Below are 21,163 nucleotides of genomic sequence, written 5' to 3' on the forward strand. Positions count from 1 at the left end.
TAGTGTATTGTGGTATAGCAGGGATGGCCAGTGCATCGAACGCAATCGACCGGTCGATCACGAAGGTATTTTTGGTCTATCGCGGACATAATAATAATATTGTACTATTTCTTGTTCAAACGAGTCAGAACTACTCGATGTTCCGGCTCTTAAAATCCGTTAGTTCTTATCTCTTCTCTTACATAACATCATTCAAGAAATACACTCATAAAGAACACAAGTGAAGAGAACTTGGAAGAAATTCTACAGGAAAACATTAATAAAATAAATAATGTAAATTCCTATCCTTGCAATTTGATGAGTCGGTAGATTACACGGATATTTCACAACCTTGCGTTTTTATTCGATTGGTTTTTAAAGAAATTTTTGCTTCAGAAGAACTAATTATTAATAGTTTTACTAATGGAGGAACGATCCAAAAGAGAAGACATACTTAATGCATTTAAGTCAAATATTAATCGTACTCGATTTCCTATTCATAAACTGGTATCGATAACGACTGATGGAGTTCCTGCTATGGTTGGGAATCATATTGGGTTTATTACTTAATGTAAAAATGAGGCAACAGTACCCACTTTTATCAGTTATCATTGCATTATACACCAGCAGGCATCGCTCACACAAGGGGGGGTCTGACAGGGCTCTATCTTGAAGGGAGCCGGCGTAGTGGGTCGACCAGTTAAGTAAGAAAAACACAAGCCACAAATTTGCTCGAATAGTAAAAAAGTCGCCTGCGGCGCTATTTTCCTCAAAAAATGTTTAAATTTGAAAATACATGGCTGTGCGATGCAATTTGATGTGATGTGATTATTGATGTAATTAAATGATTATTCATGATTCAATTAAATGATTGTACACACTGTAATTAGAAGCATCATAAGCATCACACATCATTTTTGAAAACTAACTAGCACCATCAGATGTAAATTATAGTCTTAGTTCAATAAAATAAAAAACGTATGACAAACAAAGTTTAATGTGCAATATTTATGGCGGGTCTTAACAACCTACCTCTACCCTTCGCCACTGATATACATATACGTTAAAAGACGTTCAGACACCGTTTAATCAGTGCCGCAGGTGAGGAAACATTAAAACTCTACAGAAACTACTCCCACTAGCAATATCATTTACTACTTTATTCTGTGCCTCCTAAGCCACCCTAAGCCACCCCTAAGCAGCGCATGATCTTCTATCTATAGCTACCTAAATCGCTCTACAGTAGCACCAAGTTACGGCAAAAGCGACGCGCAGTTGTATTGATAATGATTGCCGGCATGAAAACAGGCATTGTGACTAACAATTCTAATACATTATGTGAATAGTCCATGGTACCCCTGTATAATAATTTATTTACCTATACCCCCACGGGACGTCACTGACAAGACGTAGGTATCTACAAACTGAAACGTGGGTATTGTTCAAGTTGGGTCGGTACTCAACATTGAAAATACTCTTGTTGTTTTGAGTTGGCGTAGAGTTACAACGTCCTACGGCTATTATCATATTATCATCGTCATTGTTTGAAAACGTCCGACCAATTTATATGAATCAAAATTTCGAAATTATACTAACTACGTACTAATTGTTTCAAGTCATTAAACATCTTATATAAATATATATTCCTTCAAATGTATATACGGCAATTATAATGGTCTACAAATACAATACCGGTATAATATCACTAAACTATCAGGATATCCAAAAGAAGTTTTTTTTAAAAGAAGTAGAGTTTCCGATAACCTTATAATATTATGTTTCTATGGAAAACTTACTAACTCAGTAACATCGATTCAGCTCATCCTTCCACTTGTTTAAGCATTATGATTAATTAAGCATACTTATTTAATTTTTAATTTGACGTAGGTATCTATCTTTTCCTTTTGGATACGGAGTTTCAAGTGAGCCAACGTTGCATAGAATACGTCCAAAGATGACAACATAAACGGGAACCTCAGAGTATTGTCACCTTCTAAAGAATTTATCATACTTCATTTTAATGCAACAACTATATTAATATAAAAAAGAATTTCAAATTATATACATTAAATATTTTTTATAAAAATCGGTGTTATTTAAAATAAATATAAAAAATATTAAAACCATGAATTAATCAAAAATCTCTTCATGATTTTATATAAAACTTAATAAACTAAATTTTACTAATAAATATGACCATAAAATAATATGAAATAATAATATGCAAATTCACATTTTATAAAAAAAAAAATTTTGACTTAAAATAAAAAAAATATTTCTTTTCAATGTTTTCGATACATATTTATTAATTAATGCAGTTTAAATTGTAAATTGTCAAAAAAAATATCTTTTAAAAAGCTTCGTATTTTTCCGCTAGGTGTCTCTGATAGGTAGAGACTTCGCCTTAACAGGGATGTAGTTCTGAGCTGAAACTAGCCACTGACATTATTTTGTGATATTTCAAATATTTTGGAGTACAAATTATTATATTATGTTTCTTTATTGTTTTGCTTTAAATTATTATAATCTATTATAAAATGATGTCTTTCAAGAAAGAATTGAAAGTTAATAAATAAACACATAATTAAAATGAAGAAGTTGATCATTATCGAAATGTTACATCATGTGATCGAATTGTATTAACTTCCTAATTGCAGATTTTTAATTACGGTTGCTAATAAAGGATTGAATCTAGACTATCTTCCGTTCACAAAAATTCTCCGCCATAACAAGAGGGGATCCAGAAAAGGTAGTGAGTAAACAGTTTAAGAAAACAACCCGAAAAAGATTTAATTATTCCCGCAATCCTTTGAGAGTGGGCGTTTTTTTATTTAATATGGAGCCAAAAAGTTTCCATTTCAAAGGGGGGCGAGTTTTAATTATTTGTACACGTAAACCGTAAGCAATGCTTTCATTTTGAAGGCAAACAGGTCCGACGCTCACGGAGGGCTGGTAGAATAAACAATATAAAGCAGTGGCGAAGAGTGCCTGTTGGAGGGAGGTGAACAATGGATAACCGGAAAGTATGTTGTAGGTACAATTGGGCAAAATTTAGTTACGAGGCCTATACTACTAATATTTATAATAAACTAGCTGAGCCAGCTGGCTCTCGCCAGTCTGTCTCGCTAGGTCTTGCAGACAGCTTTTCATCATAGTGACTTGGTGTTGGATTTTAATAAAATAATTGTAAAGTGTGTATAAACGGCGCCATAGTTTTCCCTTCGGGATGGATTTTCATTCACGTCAGACAATTGAAAATTTATCTGATTTGTCAGTTTTACGATATGCATGTCGTCACTGCAAATACAAATTTGGAGTCATGTGCGTAGTCTATTCTGGAGTCTGGCCTTCTCAATATCATCTGACACCATTTCAGGCTGCTAAGCCTAGCAAAACAGCTGGCAATCGCCGATTGCTACCACTGTCATTTTAATTTTAATACAATATATGTGTAGGTATGTGCATTTAAATATGATAAATAGTTATACATCTCAATCGTGATTATCATAAATAGCGATCCAATATAACGCGAATATTAATGTCTTTCGGGTCCCATTTACATAATAGAAAAAGGTTAGCAGCACAAAAAATAAATTTAAACATTATTTTGTTTCATTGTCTATAAAAAGTAAATGCTTGGAGCCACAGAATAATATTTTAAAAATCATATTTTGTTTTAAAAATTAACCTTAAACAATATAGTTTCCCGGTGCGGGACATTCATATCGAGACAAATGTTGATAAATAATAAAGTAATACATATTATATCTGATAAGAATAGGAATTTATAAGACCTAAAGATGTGGAATCAGCTTAAAAAGGCCTTCATCCAGCAGTGGATTGATACAGGTTGATGACGATGATGACGATATAAATGGGTAGGTATATAAAATCACAAATTTAAAAAAATATTGCAGTTTATATGACCAAGAAGAGTAGAATTAGGTTGGGATAACCTTCATCCAGCAGTGGATTAATCTTGGTTGATGATGATAATGACGATATTATGAATGGGAAAATATAATATCAGCAATTTTGATAAATATAGTAATTCATATGACCGACAGAAATTCAAACAACTTAGAGAGGCCTTCATCCACCGGTGGATTGATTCAGGCTCATAATGATAATGGAAATATAAATAGATAAAATATAATATCACCGATTTTGATAAATACAGCAATTCAAATGACAGAAAGGAGTAGAATCAGGCATGGGAGGCCTTTATCCAGCAGTTGATGAGTTCAGGTCAATGATGATAAGGACGATAGAAATAGGTATAATATAGTAGTAGAATCAGGTTGCGGAACTCTTCATCCAGCAGTGAATTGATCCTGGTTGATGATGATGACGATATGAATATGTAGATAAATGTAATATCACCGATTTTGATAAATACATAAATTCATATCACAGAAAGGGGTAGAATCAGGCTAAGGAGGTATTTAAGTAGTGGATTGGTTTAGGTCGACGATGATGATGATGACAATATGAATATGTAAATAAATATAATTTCACCGATTTTGATAAATAAAGCAATTCATATGACAGAAAGGTGTAGAATCAGGCTAGCGAGGTCTTTATTAAGCAGTGGATTGTTTCAGGTCGACGATGATGATGATAATGATGATAATGATGATAATGACGATATGAATATGTAAATAAATATAATATCACCGATTTTGATAAATACAGCAATTCATATGACAGAAAGAAGTAGAATCAAGCTAGGGAGGTCTTTATTTAGCAGTGGATTGGTTCAGATCGATGATGATGATAGTGATAATGACGATATGAATATGTAGATAAATATAATATCACCGATTTTGATAAATACAGCAATGCATATGACAGAAAGGAGTAGAATCAGGCTAAGGAGGTCTTTAAGTAGTGGATTGGTTCAGGTTGATGATGATGATGATGACGATATGAATATGTAAATAAATATAATATCAACGATTTTGATAAATACAAAAATTCATATGACAGAAAGGAGTAGAATCAGGCTAGCGAGGTCTTTATTAAGCAGTGAATTGGTTCAGGTCGATGATGATGATGGTGATAATGATGATAATGACGATATGAATATGTAAATAAATATAATATCACCGATTTTGATAAATACAGCAATTCATGACAGAAATAAGCAGAATCAAGCTAGGGAGGTCTTTATTAAGCAGTGGATTGGTTTAGGTCGATGATGATGATGATGACGATATGAATATGTAGATAAATATAATATCACCGATTTTGATAAATACAGCAATTCATATGACAGAAAGGAGTAAAATCAGGCTAGGGAGGTCTTTATTAAGCAGTGGATTGGTTCAGGTCGATGATAATGATAATGATAATGACGATATAAATATGTAGATAAATATAATATCACCGATTTTGATAAATACAGCAATTCATGTGACAGAAATGAGTAGAATCAGGCTAAGGAGGTCTTTAAGTAGTGGATTGGTTCAGGTTGATGATGATGATGATGACGATATGAATATGTAAATAATTATAATATCACCGATTTTGATAAAATACAGAAATTCATATGACAGAAAGGAGTAGAATCAGGCTAGGGAGGTCTTTATTAAGCAGTGTATTGGTTCAAGTTGATGTGATGATGATGATGATGATGACGATATGAATATGTAGATAAATATTATATCACCGATTTTGATAAATACAGAAATTCATATAACAAAAAGCAGTAGAATCAGTCTATGGAGGTCTTTATTAGGCAGAGGATTGATCCAGGTTGATGATGATGATGATGACATTATGAATATGTAGATAAATATAGTATCACAGATTTTGATAAATACAGCAATTCATATGACAGAAAGGAGTAGATTCGGGCTAGGGACGCCATTATCCAACAATGGATTGGTTCAAGTCGATGATGATAAGATGGATAGAAATATGTATAATATCACAAATTCGTTGATTTAATAGTAGTAGAATCGGGTTGCGGTACTCTTCATCCTGCAGTGGATTGATCCTGTTTGATGATGATGATGATTATGATGACGATATGAATATGTAGATAAATAACATTAAAAATTCAAAACTGTCAAAAATACAATCAACGTAGAGAGGCCTTCATCCAGCAGTGGATTTATTGAGGCTCGTGATAATAATGGCATTATATATAGCTAGGTAGATAATAATATAATATCACTGATTTTGATAAATATAACAATTCATGTGTAAGTAAGGAGTCGAATAAGGCTGAGGAGGCCTTCATCCAGTAGTAGATAGGTCTAGATTCATGATGATAGGGACGATAAAAATAGGTAGATATTATACAATATGAATCATTTTGATAACTATAACAATTCGTATTAATTTCTTTCATTGTTTGCAATGGCAACTTTGTTAGTTTAATATGACTATATTGTGATCTATGGAAATTAGTAGCCTAGGTAATTATTCAATAAAAAAAATAGTGTGTGAACAGCCACAAATAAGTATTTAAAAAAATCAAATTTGGAATATCACGTTATCTATGAAATGGCGGACAGAGGCGGGTGCGCCTGTCATAATTTTATTTACGTAGTGAATTGTACCAAAATTATGTTTTTTTCACCGGAAAAAAGTGCGCCAATGCCTACATTACGATATTTGAATAAAAATAATCGAATTTGTTTGTCAAATAAAGGATTAGAAGGTCTTAAGCGACGAAGACGTCATTCTGCTGTACGTTAAATGAAATATGGCGTATCGTATACGGTATGTAAGAAAATATCGGATATAAACGTCACGTACCTGTAAAATCATTGAAAATTTCTGAAATGTGGTCAATTCAAACGGTAGATGAATCGGTAGCGCACATTTTGAAGTGAAGATGTAAAAATAACAATAAAATGTCGCTTAAATGAGCTGTTAGTGAATTTTCCAAAATCTCTTAGGATAATAATATATAAAAGATAATGAAAGATAATGATATTTTCTGTCCATTTGAATCATAAAATGGATCAAACGGAATGAGCTAATAACTACAGCTTGGATGGATGTATCCCTTTGATAAAGAGATTACGTTGACGGTTGCCGCTCGGAATCAGTGAATATCTACGGACGAACAGATGGATATCCATAAATTATATTTTTTTTTTATAATTTCTCTGTCTTTATCTCGATTGTTAGTTAATACCTTGTCTATGTTTTTCATTAGCCTAGTGATAATTTCTCGATTTCTCGATATTCTAGATTGACCTTTTCTGATTATTTCTCGAAATTTCTCGAGACAAGATTAATTCTCTATCACAGCCTTTACTAATAACCATTGATCGTACAAAAACACCCTAAGACATCTTTCACTCTCTGAAGGGCCATAACAGGAATGGTAAATAACCTTTATTTAATGTATCATCAGTAATTTGTTATGCATATTAATAAATAACACTTTTATGTAAGAGCATCCAGTTACCTTCCTGCCACAAATGCCGTCTCATTGCATAAAACTGTACGATCTTTCAAATAGGCGTCCTAAAATAATACTTACCCACACAAAATCTTTGAATATTTTAGCCATGCCCATACAAGTTGAACAACGTAAGTGGTTTTTGAAGCTCAATATAATAACCCTTAAAGTTAAGAGCAAGTCTAGGGATAAGGCCGCTCAACAGAGAGCCTACGTGTGAAAACGGCGCGAAAAATCGTTGACAATGTACCTATTTCACATGCTTCCTGGTTAGTAGTTTAGTACCCGTGGCAGAGTACTAGCAGAGCGTACACCGTAATGCCATGGGCAGTGAGTTGGCTCGACTACCATGAGTGACAAATTCACATATTGTTTTTTCGATGTGTGTTTGATACTTACAGAATAAGAGTCCAATGGATTGTATGAGCAAATGCGATTTATTTTTGGGCGCAGGAATTACATAGGACGAAGAATGTGATGACTTGCTATCCTGGACTTCTCAGTTCTTAACCGGACACGGTGGTTTTGCCTCCAAGCTCTGCCAGCTTGGCCTAATAGAATCTATGACTTGCCTGTGTGGAAAATTGTAGGATGCCAATTGCATCCTCTGGGAGTGTCAGCATAATGTCGGTTGAAAGGGAAGAGCTTCTCAAGTCGATCTGACTCTCAGTTGGATCGGTCGGCCGTTGCAACATAGTATCTACGAAGGAAAATTTTTAGTCTTCAAAAAGTTTGCGGCATTTAAAGGCGAGCGAGAAGATCTTTTCTCATCGAGAATTGACCATAATATACTATATCGAAATAGGAATCACGCACACTCTCGTGCACGCCATCTAGGGTATTGGGAAGTTCCTCTTGTGACACTTTCGACACAACTTTGAAGAGCGCCTACCGTTCGTTATGCCACGGTATACGCCTGCATAACGGGAAGTGGAGACGTGGCGGGCGGTGGAGTGAAAGCAAGTTGCTATCCTGGCTGCACGTAGGTACATCCAGCCTATTGCATCGTTTTCTCTCGAGCGACGCATCTTCGATTAAAAGTCTTATTGTCAGTCAAAACTATCGAAATGTATGCTAATGTGGTATGTTTATAACACCCATTCCTCATAAAAAAATAAGCTAACCATAACTCTGTAGAGAACCGTTACCATTGATAGAAATTACTTAATGCCTCTATGGAAATTACTTGACAAATAAACACTGCGTTAAAACTGTTTCAATAATGATTAGATTGATTACTGATGTCGTTCACTGAATCGAGTAGGCATGGCCCCCACATCCTGAAGTGGGCCCCCAGGCTACGATGTTTGGCGCCCCCCCCCCCCTACCTATCGCTAAGGGTAAAGGCAGTGTCACGCGCTGCAGTAGCGTTTTCCAAATGGTGTACGCGGTAAAATTAAGGTGTATTTTTAGCGATTTTCTGTATTTTTAATATATACATCCATTAAAATACACTTAAAAATTGCATCGTACAACCAAATATTTTTAATTATTGATATCATTGTAGTACAATAGCGCTGCAGGAGATTTTTTTTACTGTTAGATCAAATTTGCGATCTATGTTTATCTCACTTATCTGGTCGACTCGTCACGCCAGGCCCTTCCTGAGCCCGGGCCCCCATGCCAGAGCCCTGTCAGCCCCCCCTAGTGGGGGCCGTGCGAGTAGGTATATAACTAATTTCACATTCATTCGGGTTGATTAAAGTATTTATGATTTTTCATTTAAGTATAACTATCGGTGAAATTTAACAAAAAAAAAATTGACTTAATAATATTGATAAAACACGATACCATTATTAATTAACCTTGATTTGTCATAGTAAAACTTTGCCTGAAGGACAGAAATGAGAGACTGACGTTAATCACGTAGTATTTAGGCAGAATTATAATATGGGAAATGTTTGAATTCAAGATAAAATAGTTTGCAAAAAATAAAGACAAATATAAAATATATAGTATTTAAATCAATTATCGTGTCAGTCAATGAATTTTAATCAACTTAAATTGTCGTATTAAGTTTTATGAAAATTTTTCTTCGTGTGACAAGAAGACGATTTCTTTATTTTGATATTATTAATAGATTTTATACGTATTTTTTAAGTTTAATGTGGTTAATTTGCACTTTAATGGTAAAATAGAATAGTCCATAAAATATTTATTTTTTATGCATTTTTGGTTTGACAGCTCTAATCTCCTATATAGTTCCAAGTGAATATTTTCTTGTCTTGAATCATTGAAAATATCACTGATCACTTATCGCCAGTCGTCTCCATCACATGAACAACCAATCTGATGCTGAGGAATTTAAAGAATATACGTCCTGCAAATTTAATCATAATACTTTTATGTCTCTTAGAGAATCCATTATAAAATCCATTGATCATTAAATTTATAAAGCTTAAATTACCTGGTTAGAAAATTAGTATATTATGTAGATGTATACATAATTTTATTTTATAACATCTTCTCCATCTACTCCTCTGTAAATACACATAATAGAATGCACCTATTGTATATTATTTTGGAACAGTACGTAGCCAACGGTCTTGCGTATCTACTCACCTCTTTCACATAGTTTGTAATGCCTAAATGTAATTATCGTAGTTTGAGGTCAACATTAAATTTAATGTCTGCACTCGCAAAATGCAAGCTCATTTTATAATTAATATAATTATATAAACATTAACAACGACAAAACGTTGCTCTGTGACAAATAAATTAATTATTTCATAATATAGTATATTTGCAAAATATATACCTACCCTAGTACCCTTGAATATTTATTTAAAGAGACTCACCATTATAATGCATTTGAACTATATAAATTTCATAAACCAGAAAACTACAGTATCTTGGCCATGACCCCCACAAAGGGGGGGGCGGACAGGGCTCTAGCCTAGGGGCCCAGGCTCAGGAAGGGCCCGGCGTTGCGAATCGACCAGATAAGTGATTTAAACACACATCCCATATTCTCTCGAATAGTAAAAAAAGTTGCCTGCTGCGCTATTCAGATTCAATGTAGGTATTATTTAAAATTATGTGGTTGTACGATACAATTTTTGAGGGTCTAGGACGATTTGGCACCGCGAACTGGCCTCCGCCGATTGGCCTCCGGTAATTGGCCGCTGGTACAATCGGACGCCGGCCCAATTCGACGCCGACCCAATTGGCCTCCGGGAGGATTGGACGCCGCACAGTTGAATTAAATGCGCAAAGGAATAGACGTACGTTACGATTTGTTGGAGTAAATAAGCAAGTCAGTTTAATATGCTTCTATCTTCTCAGTAGTCGTACCTTATACATTTCGCGCTTGACACATTTCTAATATAGATTGAGAATAATTATTATGCCGTATGATGTTTATTAAAAGAAAATAATTAATTCTTCCCTCGCTAAAACTTAAAGATGTGCATAATCAATTAATTTATTGTCTATACATGGGTACTTATTTATATTTACAACAAATATTAAAAATAATGTTAGATGTTAGAATGATAATTACATTCTATTTCTGCGTTTTATCGACTTAATATTATAATAAAGCTTAAACATGTATATTATTATGCATAAATGCGTATTTTAAGATAGTATGAAATTACAAACAAAATATTAAGTAAGTTATCTGCTAAGTATAAATGTTTCAGTAGTTTGATTGATAAACTACTTGGTACTGGGTGCCGGACGAAATCCCAAAGGCCGAAGTGCAACTCTAATGAACTGTTCCGGGTAGCAGATGATGAAGCTAAGATATTTCTGATGGTGGCTGACATCCGCCAGGAGATGGCAGGATTAGAAGAACTTGTATTTAATAATAATACCTTTGTATTTGATGAAACATTATTTTTAAATGGGCTTATTTGATATTTTAAATTTTCATTTTTTACGCTTTTAGACGGCTTTCAGAAATTGTTTCATGAATTACTTTAGTTTTTTTATGATATAAGTGTGGGGGACCAGATTTTTTATTTGTGGATGGGAAGAATTTATACTTCCATTACTGATATGAGACTGTTCTTTTTATTAGACTTATTAAGTCAGCTATATACAGGGGCTATTTTATACAGCTATGGTAACAATACTTTATATCACCAACTAGAACAGTGATTCTCATTCGGAGATCTACGATCAGTGCCAAGGGCTCCGACAGAATTCGCATAAACTTTATGATAATACAGTAGATAAGGGTCAAAATTATATGTTATTATGTCGTGGAGTTTCAATAAGTTAAGTGTGTTTAGTGAATGACAACAAAATAACATCAACAAATTCGACATGTTACAGCCGAGACGAGTTTTTATGTGCACTCTACAAGTTTACAGATGCGCCTATTGTTTATATACAATCGTCAATGTCCGTTTTCCTAAATTATTCAGGAGAGCAATTTTAAACTTTTAAAAAAATCAAACAATGAATACCTACAGCGCATATAGACACAGATAATTTCTCCTAACGCATAACACCTAAATGTACCATATTATTATTTTGAAATCTAGTACACTGTACCGAGATGAGTTTGAAGGTATACATAAATCAATTTGCCAAAAAATGGACATATTATCATGTACTTATTGCCATCTTACCACATTCCTTAAAGACATGTCACTTCAAAAAATATTATTGACTTAATTTTGACAGATTGTGTCAATTTTTATTATAATATTTGGGGAACATAAGTGTAACTATCGTCGTTAACACGTTGCTATTTGAATTATTCCAGCAGTGAAATTTCACGTTTCTGTCGTTCTTGGATATTCATCATCAACAGTGGGGGGGGACATAATGACATTTTAATTCATATAATTTTATCTCAGTTAATTAATGCTATTTCAACGAGGAGTCGCGAGCTTAACCTTGCATTGCTTAGTCGCAGAAATACTCTGGCGTCGGTATAAAAGTAAATATAGGTACAAACTGATGAATAATTCTGAAACGCGCTAAAAGCATTTTCACGTTAACACGGTAGGTACCTTCAGCGCGCGCGCGAATGTATAAACTAAGTAAGTACCTATAATGTTATCAAAATGTTACATCATACCTATAACTCTGTACGTATGACATACTATACTTTTCCCGGTTTCACTTGTCTTAAAATAAGTGCGCCTCTGTCGTTAAAATGAATTGACTTCCATTAGCAGGCTCGACGCGTCGATTGCTATCGAGAATTAGGCCTAATCTACATCGACATTTACATCTACATCGAACTAAATAAATGAACATTATACATAATATAAAAATCGTTGAGAAACATTTATATAAGAAAACATTCAAAGTGTTTTTAATCTCTTTACCTGTGTTAACTGTCAATTCACAGTGTAATCCACTCAAATATCACAATCACTGCTAAACTTTTAATTACCACATTTAAATAACACGTTAATTATATCTAATGGCCAACGACTCCAAACGCGCCAGTCGCGGTGATAGCACTGAATGAGTAATATCTACAATAAGTGTCTGTTTTGTTTTATATCAGTTGAAAATGTCCCTCTGAGGCGAACGAAACTGGTACGATTCATTTAATATAAAAAAGACTTTTTAATATTTATTTATTCAGCACAAACAACTTTGTTTTATTTAAATTATTAATAAAGTGTTTTTTATAAAAATCTCCATATTATGAAAACATTTAAAAATACACAAAAACATGCATTTTATGTGGCCATATTTTCGAGATATTGAGATATGCAATGCGTGGCTCAGATTGTACTGTAGTGTCGAATGTATGTTGTTCCGATAAAACCTCCACATATAATAATATAATGCTTTTTTTTTTGATGCGGTCTAACTTCGACGAGGTAGGTGCAAGAGACGCTGCAAATCGACGTCAAGTGCGGTGCGTCAAATATATCAAATTGTAATCAATCAAGAAACTCAACAGTTTGCGTCATTTGCTGCAAATTGCCATGATCAGAGTAATGGGAAATCAAAGAAATAGATAAATTATATCTTTCCTAAAAATCATACATGATAATATTATGATTTTATTGGTTGATTGTTTACTTACATTACTTATGGCAATATTATTATTGTAGATAATATAGACAAATTATTTTTTAGTATACATCTTTTTGCACAATATTACTGAATATACCATACAAATGAATTAATAATCCGAGAGTGAATTTGATAGCTAAATGGGATTGACACTGAAGAATCCCCCATTTCTATCAAAGTGGAGAATAATAATTGACATAAATTAAAGTGAAGTTGATTTAAGAAAGTCAATGGGTTAAATTAACTGAAAATTTGTATTACAAATTCATTTGTACTGATATCTACTATTGGTGCTCTAAGAATTATCTTTCATGGTTTAACTTTAAAATACCTCGTATTAAATGTACTACAAGCCTATAAAACAATGTAAACGTTTTCATACTTTTTATTTGTATAAGGTCAGAGAAGTACCTATGTCGGTCTGGACTACGATAAAAAGTTTCTCATCTACCTGCAAAATACGCGTTTTTCAACTCTTCGGTTATATTGTTAGAGCACATGCGTCGTAAAGAATAGGAGGAGACTGAAGCAACTTTATCATCACAAGATCGCTCCTTATAGCTCCATGTTCATCCACCATCCTCAGTAATAGGGGGAAAATATGAATAAGTCAATTAAAAAATATACCTAAGTATTCAATTATTACAGTTAACTTAAAGATATATTTTCATGCTTATTATTACTTGACATAAAGACATTGTTTTTATTTTTTTTATTTATTTAGGTTAACCAACGGTATCAATCACAGAGGATACATATGAATCCAATATAGAATGTACAGCTGTAATGAATATAATTGGAGTTATTGAAAATCGTAATCGAGTTATTGAAAAAGAAACATAAAAAAGTATATACATAGATAAGACAGGCAATGCAAGAAAAGAAAAATACAATAAAAATAAAAATAAGCAGTCGTCCAGACACAATAATTTTATTAGTCGTGGATTTTGGAGCAACTTAATTTGAAAGAGGCAAGAGAACAAAACAGATCTGAAGTGAAGATTCAAGGTTCTGCAGAGTCGAGCCACCGGACAATTTCGTAACCTTTATTGGTTTATTGTGAAATATGTATAAGTAGTTAATATATTTATATATCTATTACTTTTGTATTTATTTCCACTGTAGAAAATATTAAAAATATTATATATACAGATTAAATAAGTTCTTCACATTCATATTATAGAAAATTAACATTTGTCAGTTAAATGTAATGTATATTCATAATATTTTTTTTAGAGGAAAGGTAGTATGGGGATAAACAACTCATCGTTTCAGCATATTGATCGGCGATATTAAATATCCATTTCCCGTATTGTCCAATTATGGCAAACAATCACTGCAATCAGCTATGATAGATAGCTGATTGCAGTGATTGTTTCCGCGATATCTATTTTTCCACATAGTCAGCTATATCTGATGACGCAAATTCCATATAGTAGCTGACTCAATTATAATAAATATTTTCTGAATATTCTTTTCAAGATTTTATTTTGATTGTGAGTACGTCAATAAATATCGGATCATAATTCATTGAACATGTCACTCGAACAGACTAGAATCTCAGTCTTTATATTGCTCCGTACAACATCTCATTCTACCGAGATTCAGACCTCGGAATAGTATCATAAGCATTGTAACATAACTACTGTAACATACTCTTGTACCGACTGTTTACGCTGCAAATAAAACTCGCTCCTCCATCCATCGGAGCAACCACCAAAATCTCGACCAATTCATATACAACACCATGACTCTCCACAGTGATGACTCCCACAGTAGTAAAAACCTTTATAATATAATATGGTTATCACGGATTTGACATGATACTTCGATCCTAACCGTTGAATAATGGAACGTATGGCATTCTCACCTGGAAGTCTATAACATAAAACGTAAAATAAACTTTAATATTAATAATGTTATAGTCAATATAAAACACGGAATATTTACATATTTTGTTATTACTTTGTACAGTGTACTGTGGGTGTTTTATATGAAATAACAATACAACAGCAAATTGTTTTACGTGCCAGCTATGTTATGAGAAAAAAAGCAATTCAAATGATTCCTACATTAGGTCGGTATGTGAGAAATGTTTCAGTGTTTTCATAAAATCGTGCGCGATATCTCGCAGGATAAAAGGTGCGGCGATGTAATGTTGTGTACCAGCGGCTCTAAAACCTCGGGACGAGGATGGACGATAAAATTTACAATAGGCGACAAAACACCAAGTGCAGATAATTGGCCGTTAAATTCACCTAACTAATATAAGTGACACAGTCACCCGAAAAATGGCTGAATTGAGAAACACACGGAGAATCTGGCATAATAGACAAAATAATCGCTCGCAAAATTAATGCGAATATAACCAGTGTTGCCAGATGGCAGAATAAAATGCTAGATTTCTTCTAAATTGAAAAACTGTCCAGAAACTAGCATTTCAAAAAAATGTATCACGATTACAAACATCATTTTTACAAGAACAAGAATCGAAAAAGAATTTAGTTTAACTTAAAAGGTAGACTTATTTTGTTTGTAACATTAAGTGTATTAATTGTAAGATAATAATATTGACAGGTGGCACTGCCACCCGACATTTTTCCTTAGTAAAATATAAAGTACGTAAGACCAGCATGTTGATTTTCAAGCGTATTCGCTGTAATATTTTAGCTTTATTACGATATTATTAGCGACGCTGGTTGCAGTGTCTAAAAACGCTAGATTTTACGCCATATGCTAGATAAATATTTTGCAAGCTAAAAGCAATTTAAAAATACTAGATCTGGCAAGAAAAACGCTAAGTTGGTAACGCTGAATATCAGTGGTGAAGGGTGACTTTTGGAAAGAGGTAGGCTGTGGAGATCTGATAAAAAGAGCACTCATGTCAGGTATACTTACGAGAAATGAGAAGACAATACGATATTCTTCTTCTTCTTTCACCCTGTCACGTCCCAACATTGGGGCATAGGGCAAGCACAAGTTGGCGCCACTTCCCTCGGTCCATCGCCAACTCCTGTGCCTCCCGCCATGTCAGATCTGCAGCACGTAGGTCGCTTTTGTAGCATCGCTGCAGGGTGAGGGAGGGCCGGCCACGGCGACGGAACCCTTGAGGCTGTGCCACAAGGGTACGAAGTGCCGCACTCTTTGGCGGCATCCGGAATACATGTCCCAACCACGTGAATCGTCTCTTCGTGATAACTTCAATCACCGAAGGCTGTTGTGTCTGCTCACGAACTCGGATATTTGTAACACGGTCGTACCAATGTACCCCTAAGATTCTGCGGAGACATCGATTCTCAAAGCTCAAAAGCCGTGACTCTTGAAGCTTAGTAAGATGCCATGTCTCACAGCCATACAGGAGCACAGGTAGCACGCACGCGTTAAACAAACGACATTTGGTCCTCACAGAATACAGCCTTGACCTCCATGCGACTCCAAGTTGGTTGAACGCAGAGCCCGCCTCACCCATGCGGATTCCAAGCTCACTAGAAATACCACCATCATCGGCAACCGTGGCACCCAAGTACTTGAATCTGGACATCAGCTCGACGGGCAGACCAGAAACCCGCAGAGGAGTGTCGGCGTCGATGCAAGCAGCACTGCACATGGATTTGGTCTTAGCGGCATTCAGATGAAGACCCACACGCATCGAGTTCGCGGCTAGCCTGTTCACGGTCACCTCCAACCTCTCGATCGTCGAGTCAAACACGACTGCGTCGTCTGCATACTCCAAGTCGCACAGTCTTTCTTCGCATAGATCGCTTGTGTCATCATGATGTAGGCGTATCCCACTGTCGGGGCAAACCGTCTTACGCATTATGAAATCCATCATGATGATAAAAAGAAAGGGCGCAAGTACACATCCTTGCTTGACTCCTGACGTGATTTCAAAGAGGTCAGAGGATGTTCCGGCTGCTCTCACGCGACACTCTGTATTGGTGTAGAGAGCACTTATCACGGCGACCAGTTTCCGTGGGACACCATATCCTAGCAGAATTTGCCACAGAGATTCACGATGAGGACTGTCAAATGCCTTTTCATAGTCCACGAAGCAGCAGGCGACAGGTATATTCATCTCTTGGTACTGTTGCAGAAGGCTTCGGAAAGTTGAAATATGCTCTGAGCAGGACTTCCCCGGGACAAATCCACTCTGCTGCGCATGCAAAACGTCCAGCATGGGACTTCTAATCCTGTACAGGAGAATCTGCGCCAACACCTTCCCGGGAACGCTGAGGAGAGTGATTCCTCTGTAATTATTACAGTCTTGTGGGTTACCCTTTTTGTGCAGAGTAACAACGGTACCATCCCTCCAGGCTTTGGGGCACTGCTCCCTTTCCCACACCTCGTGCAGAAGGTCACACAAGGACGGCAATACAGCGCTCAGTCCGCAGAGCAGAAATTCTGCATGGATGCCATCATCTCCAGGAGCTTTCCTGCGCTTCAGTCTTTTGACAGCCTCTTTAACTTCAGCAGTTGTCGGAGGATCTTCGCAGAATCCCGATGCAGTAGTGATTCCGAGGGCAGTGATCTCCGACGGAATATCGAAGGGATGCAATGGAGGTGGGCGATTCAGGACATCACTGAAATGTTGGCGCCATAGCTCCTGGACCTTTGCAGGTTCGGTGACTGTCACTCCGTCAGAGTTGCGTAATGCAGTGACCACTGGACGTTTCTTACCGCAAATTGCTCTGGTGATGCGGAAGAGAGCACTTGGATTATTCTTGCAGGCAGCAGATTCCGCATCCCGAATGAGGTCATCCAGGCGTCGGCGCTTATCGCGGCGGGCAGAACGCTTTACCACGCGGTCCATTGTCTGGTATTCCGCGCTGCGCTGTGGGTCGTATGTACCATTGTCTCGCAATTCTTTCAGGAGCTTCCTCTTCTCAATCATCTCCCATGTATGAGGTGACATCCAGTCCGGTTTGTGCGTATGCCGCTCTCCTAATGCAGTAGTTGCGGAGCTCATTATAGCATCCCGGAATAATATCCATTTTCCTTCCAAGGGATCCGAGTCGATGGAAGACGTGAGAGTTCTAGCATCATATAAGCGCTTCTGCAGCTCCAGCTCATAGGTTGCACGCACACGGGTACTTTTCAGTTTTTCCACATCGAGTCTGACCGTCCTTTTGGGTTTTGGGACTCGTTTGAGGTCTATACGGGATTTCCCGACCAAGAGTTCGTGGTCACTGTGGATGTCTGCACCTCTATATGTCCGCACGTCTAGCAGTTCATGCCGGTATTTTGCTTTGACCAAAATGTGGTCGATCTGGTTTCTTGTATTACCGTCTGGCGATCTCCATGTATATTTGTGGATGGTCTTATGAGGGAAAAGACTACCACCAATCACAAGACCATTCATTGAGGCAAAATCTACCAGACGGGAACCATTATCGTTCATTTGGCCAAGGCCATGTTTTCCCAGCACAAAGGGTCCACGCGAGGGGTCAGATCCTACTACGATATTATGTACACATTAATGACAACGACACACTAATTCAATGAAACTTCAAAAACTCACTGACGACATAAAATTGAGCGATGTATCGATATCGATACTTTCTAATGATGTGACCGCATCATCTTGTTCATAGAAAACCGTATTCGTTCTCAAAAGTTGTATACGTGTATTTGTTAACTTTATAATGTACCGCATATAAACAATGCATGCCCTGTCTACCCCAATGAGACGTCATTGACGTTACTGGTTATTTCCCATTTCTTGAAGACATTTACATTAGTCTAAGTGTCAGTATGTACCTACAAGCGTGAATCTTGCTATGAATGAATCTGCGATATGAAATGATTTTACAACGTTTTTATTAAGTCGTATTCTTATTTGTCCGGTGGTTGTTTATCCAGTACAAATCTTGCAATCGATTTTTAACTAACTTTCCGACTAGCTAGACATTTGAGACTTTTAGAATATATCAGAACACGACGACAATGCATTCTTTTAATACTTTTAGCCATCTTTTAACAGAATTGAATTCATTTTCAGTTAATTCATTTGTGTATGAAAAGTTATTTCGGAAGAAATCCGTAAAAAGCAAAACACTATTATTGGTTGCTAGGGGTCTGGGGTCCCAGCAAATAAATTATTAATATATACGTGCGTTACTATGGTAATCAATATGAAATGTCAAAATGACATTTCAGTATTTTATATTTATTCAGTATTTCTATCAAGAACAATTTTTTTTTGATCGTTTAAGCTAGTCAAGTCAAGTTTATATGATTCAACAGAAAATTTCAAAACGTTGTAAATAAAAAGTTATTTTTATCTTGTAATTATTTAAATTCAGTCGACAGTTGTATTGAATTTTTTTCAGCCTCATTTTCATATATCTCCGTATGTATAGAAGACATTTCTGGGGGCGCAAATATGGAAAGTTTGCGAAATACTGCTGCATGGTGTATTTTTGTGTAAAAACACTTCGTCGTATAGGGAAGTTTATAAAACACACCCATAAACATATAGGTAAAGCCCAAGATTCCTGTCGAATAAGGGCGCCGAAAAATAATATCGGGAAGCGAAAATATCTCTTACCTCAAGGCGTTTAGGTATTTTCGACATGAAAAAATAAGGTTTACTGAACCGAAATTATTGCTGCTTGTCGTGGCAGATGGCGGAACTCAACGTTTCCATAAATACGAGTACGTGTTATTGGACCAATACAAATGTAAGATTTGTGTATATTCATAAATTATTAATGTTTTCGTATACTTACAATAAATTTTACGCAAATATTAAGTATCCCTGCTATCTTTCGGTTTAATATCAAAGGAAGTAACGAAGTATATAGGGTTGCCGAAGATTTTTTTGACTATGTGAATATTATTAAACGTGGTTCGGTATTATTTTGTTTCAATTAATTATTTCATTTTATCTATTTAATAAAACTGCTTTTCTGTATAAAGCCTAATATTAATAATAAACCAACTATTAAAAATAAACCAACAATAATTCAACGAATGAATCACAAGATTTTGAGAATGTAACATTCCATATCATATATTGAACGTACCTACATAGTAACTTGAAAACACCCACTAGAAAAAAATCATATTTGAAAAATATACGATGCTCGATGGGATTTGAACCCGTGTAACCACTGGTATCGCGCCAATTATGCTACGAGCCTTTTATCTAATTGCGACAATTTAAACAAGTAGATCTATTTTTTTCTAGTGGGTATATATTTGAGGTGTTTTAAGTTATGGATGTTCAAAATATGGAATGTTACATTCTCAAAATCTTGTGAATTATTCGTTAAATAAAAGAAATAGTTTATTAAAAATTGTTAGCAAGTTCAAGTAGACGTAATAAAAAATATTTGGCGAGAGCTGGGCGTCGGTTAGTAATTAAGGTAATTAATATTCCTTGATTTAATACACAAAACCGATAGTCAATAATAACGCAATTGATAAGCATTTCATGTAGGACCTACTAGTTTAAATTGTCGCAATTAGATAGAAGGCTCGTAGCATAATTGGTTAATGCACAGTTGGCGCGATACCAGTGGTTATACGGGTTCAAATCCCTACGAGCATTGTAATTTTATCAAATATGATTTTTTTTTTCTAGTGGGTATCTGAGGTGTTTTCAAGTTATTATGTTCCTAATATTATTACTTTAAACTACAGTTTTTACTGAGAAGATTGTCCAAAAGAAGAATATGTTTGCTATCATTTTTAATCTAAAAGAGAGCTTGTGTGAATGTTTTTGAAATTCTTGGTGCAACTACGAAAGACACTTCACGCTACGGG

General features: G+C 35.3%; 1 protein-coding gene across 1 annotated transcript; it reads right to left on the reverse strand.

The window, feature by feature from the left end:
- Nucleotides 1–13,742: 13,742 nt before the first annotated feature.
- Nucleotides 13,743–18,755, reverse strand: LOC147080012 (uncharacterized). The gene is made up of 2 exons (XM_085946236.1): nt 17,699–18,755; nt 13,743–13,750 (listed from the first exon to the last, which is right to left on the reverse strand). Exons 1-2 carry the CDS (start codon nt 18,753–18,755, stop codon nt 13,743–13,745), a joined length of 1,065 nt encoding a protein of 354 aa, XP_085802362.1.
- Between the last annotated feature and the right edge of the window lie 2,408 nt (nt 18,756–21,163).

This window comes from Rhyacophila brunnea, unplaced genomic scaffold (genome assembly GCF_057557595.1).
Source record: "Rhyacophila brunnea isolate RB1 unplaced genomic scaffold, BYU_Rbru_1.0 scaffold_1, whole genome shotgun sequence".
Taxonomy (NCBI): domain Eukaryota; kingdom Metazoa; phylum Arthropoda; class Insecta; order Trichoptera; family Rhyacophilidae; genus Rhyacophila; species Rhyacophila brunnea.

Excerpts from the sequence above, each read along its gene's own strand:
- LOC147080012 (XM_085946236.1), bottom strand. The coding sequence starts at position 18,755 with ATGAATGGTCTTGTGATTGGTGGTAGTCTTTTCCCTCATAAGACCATC.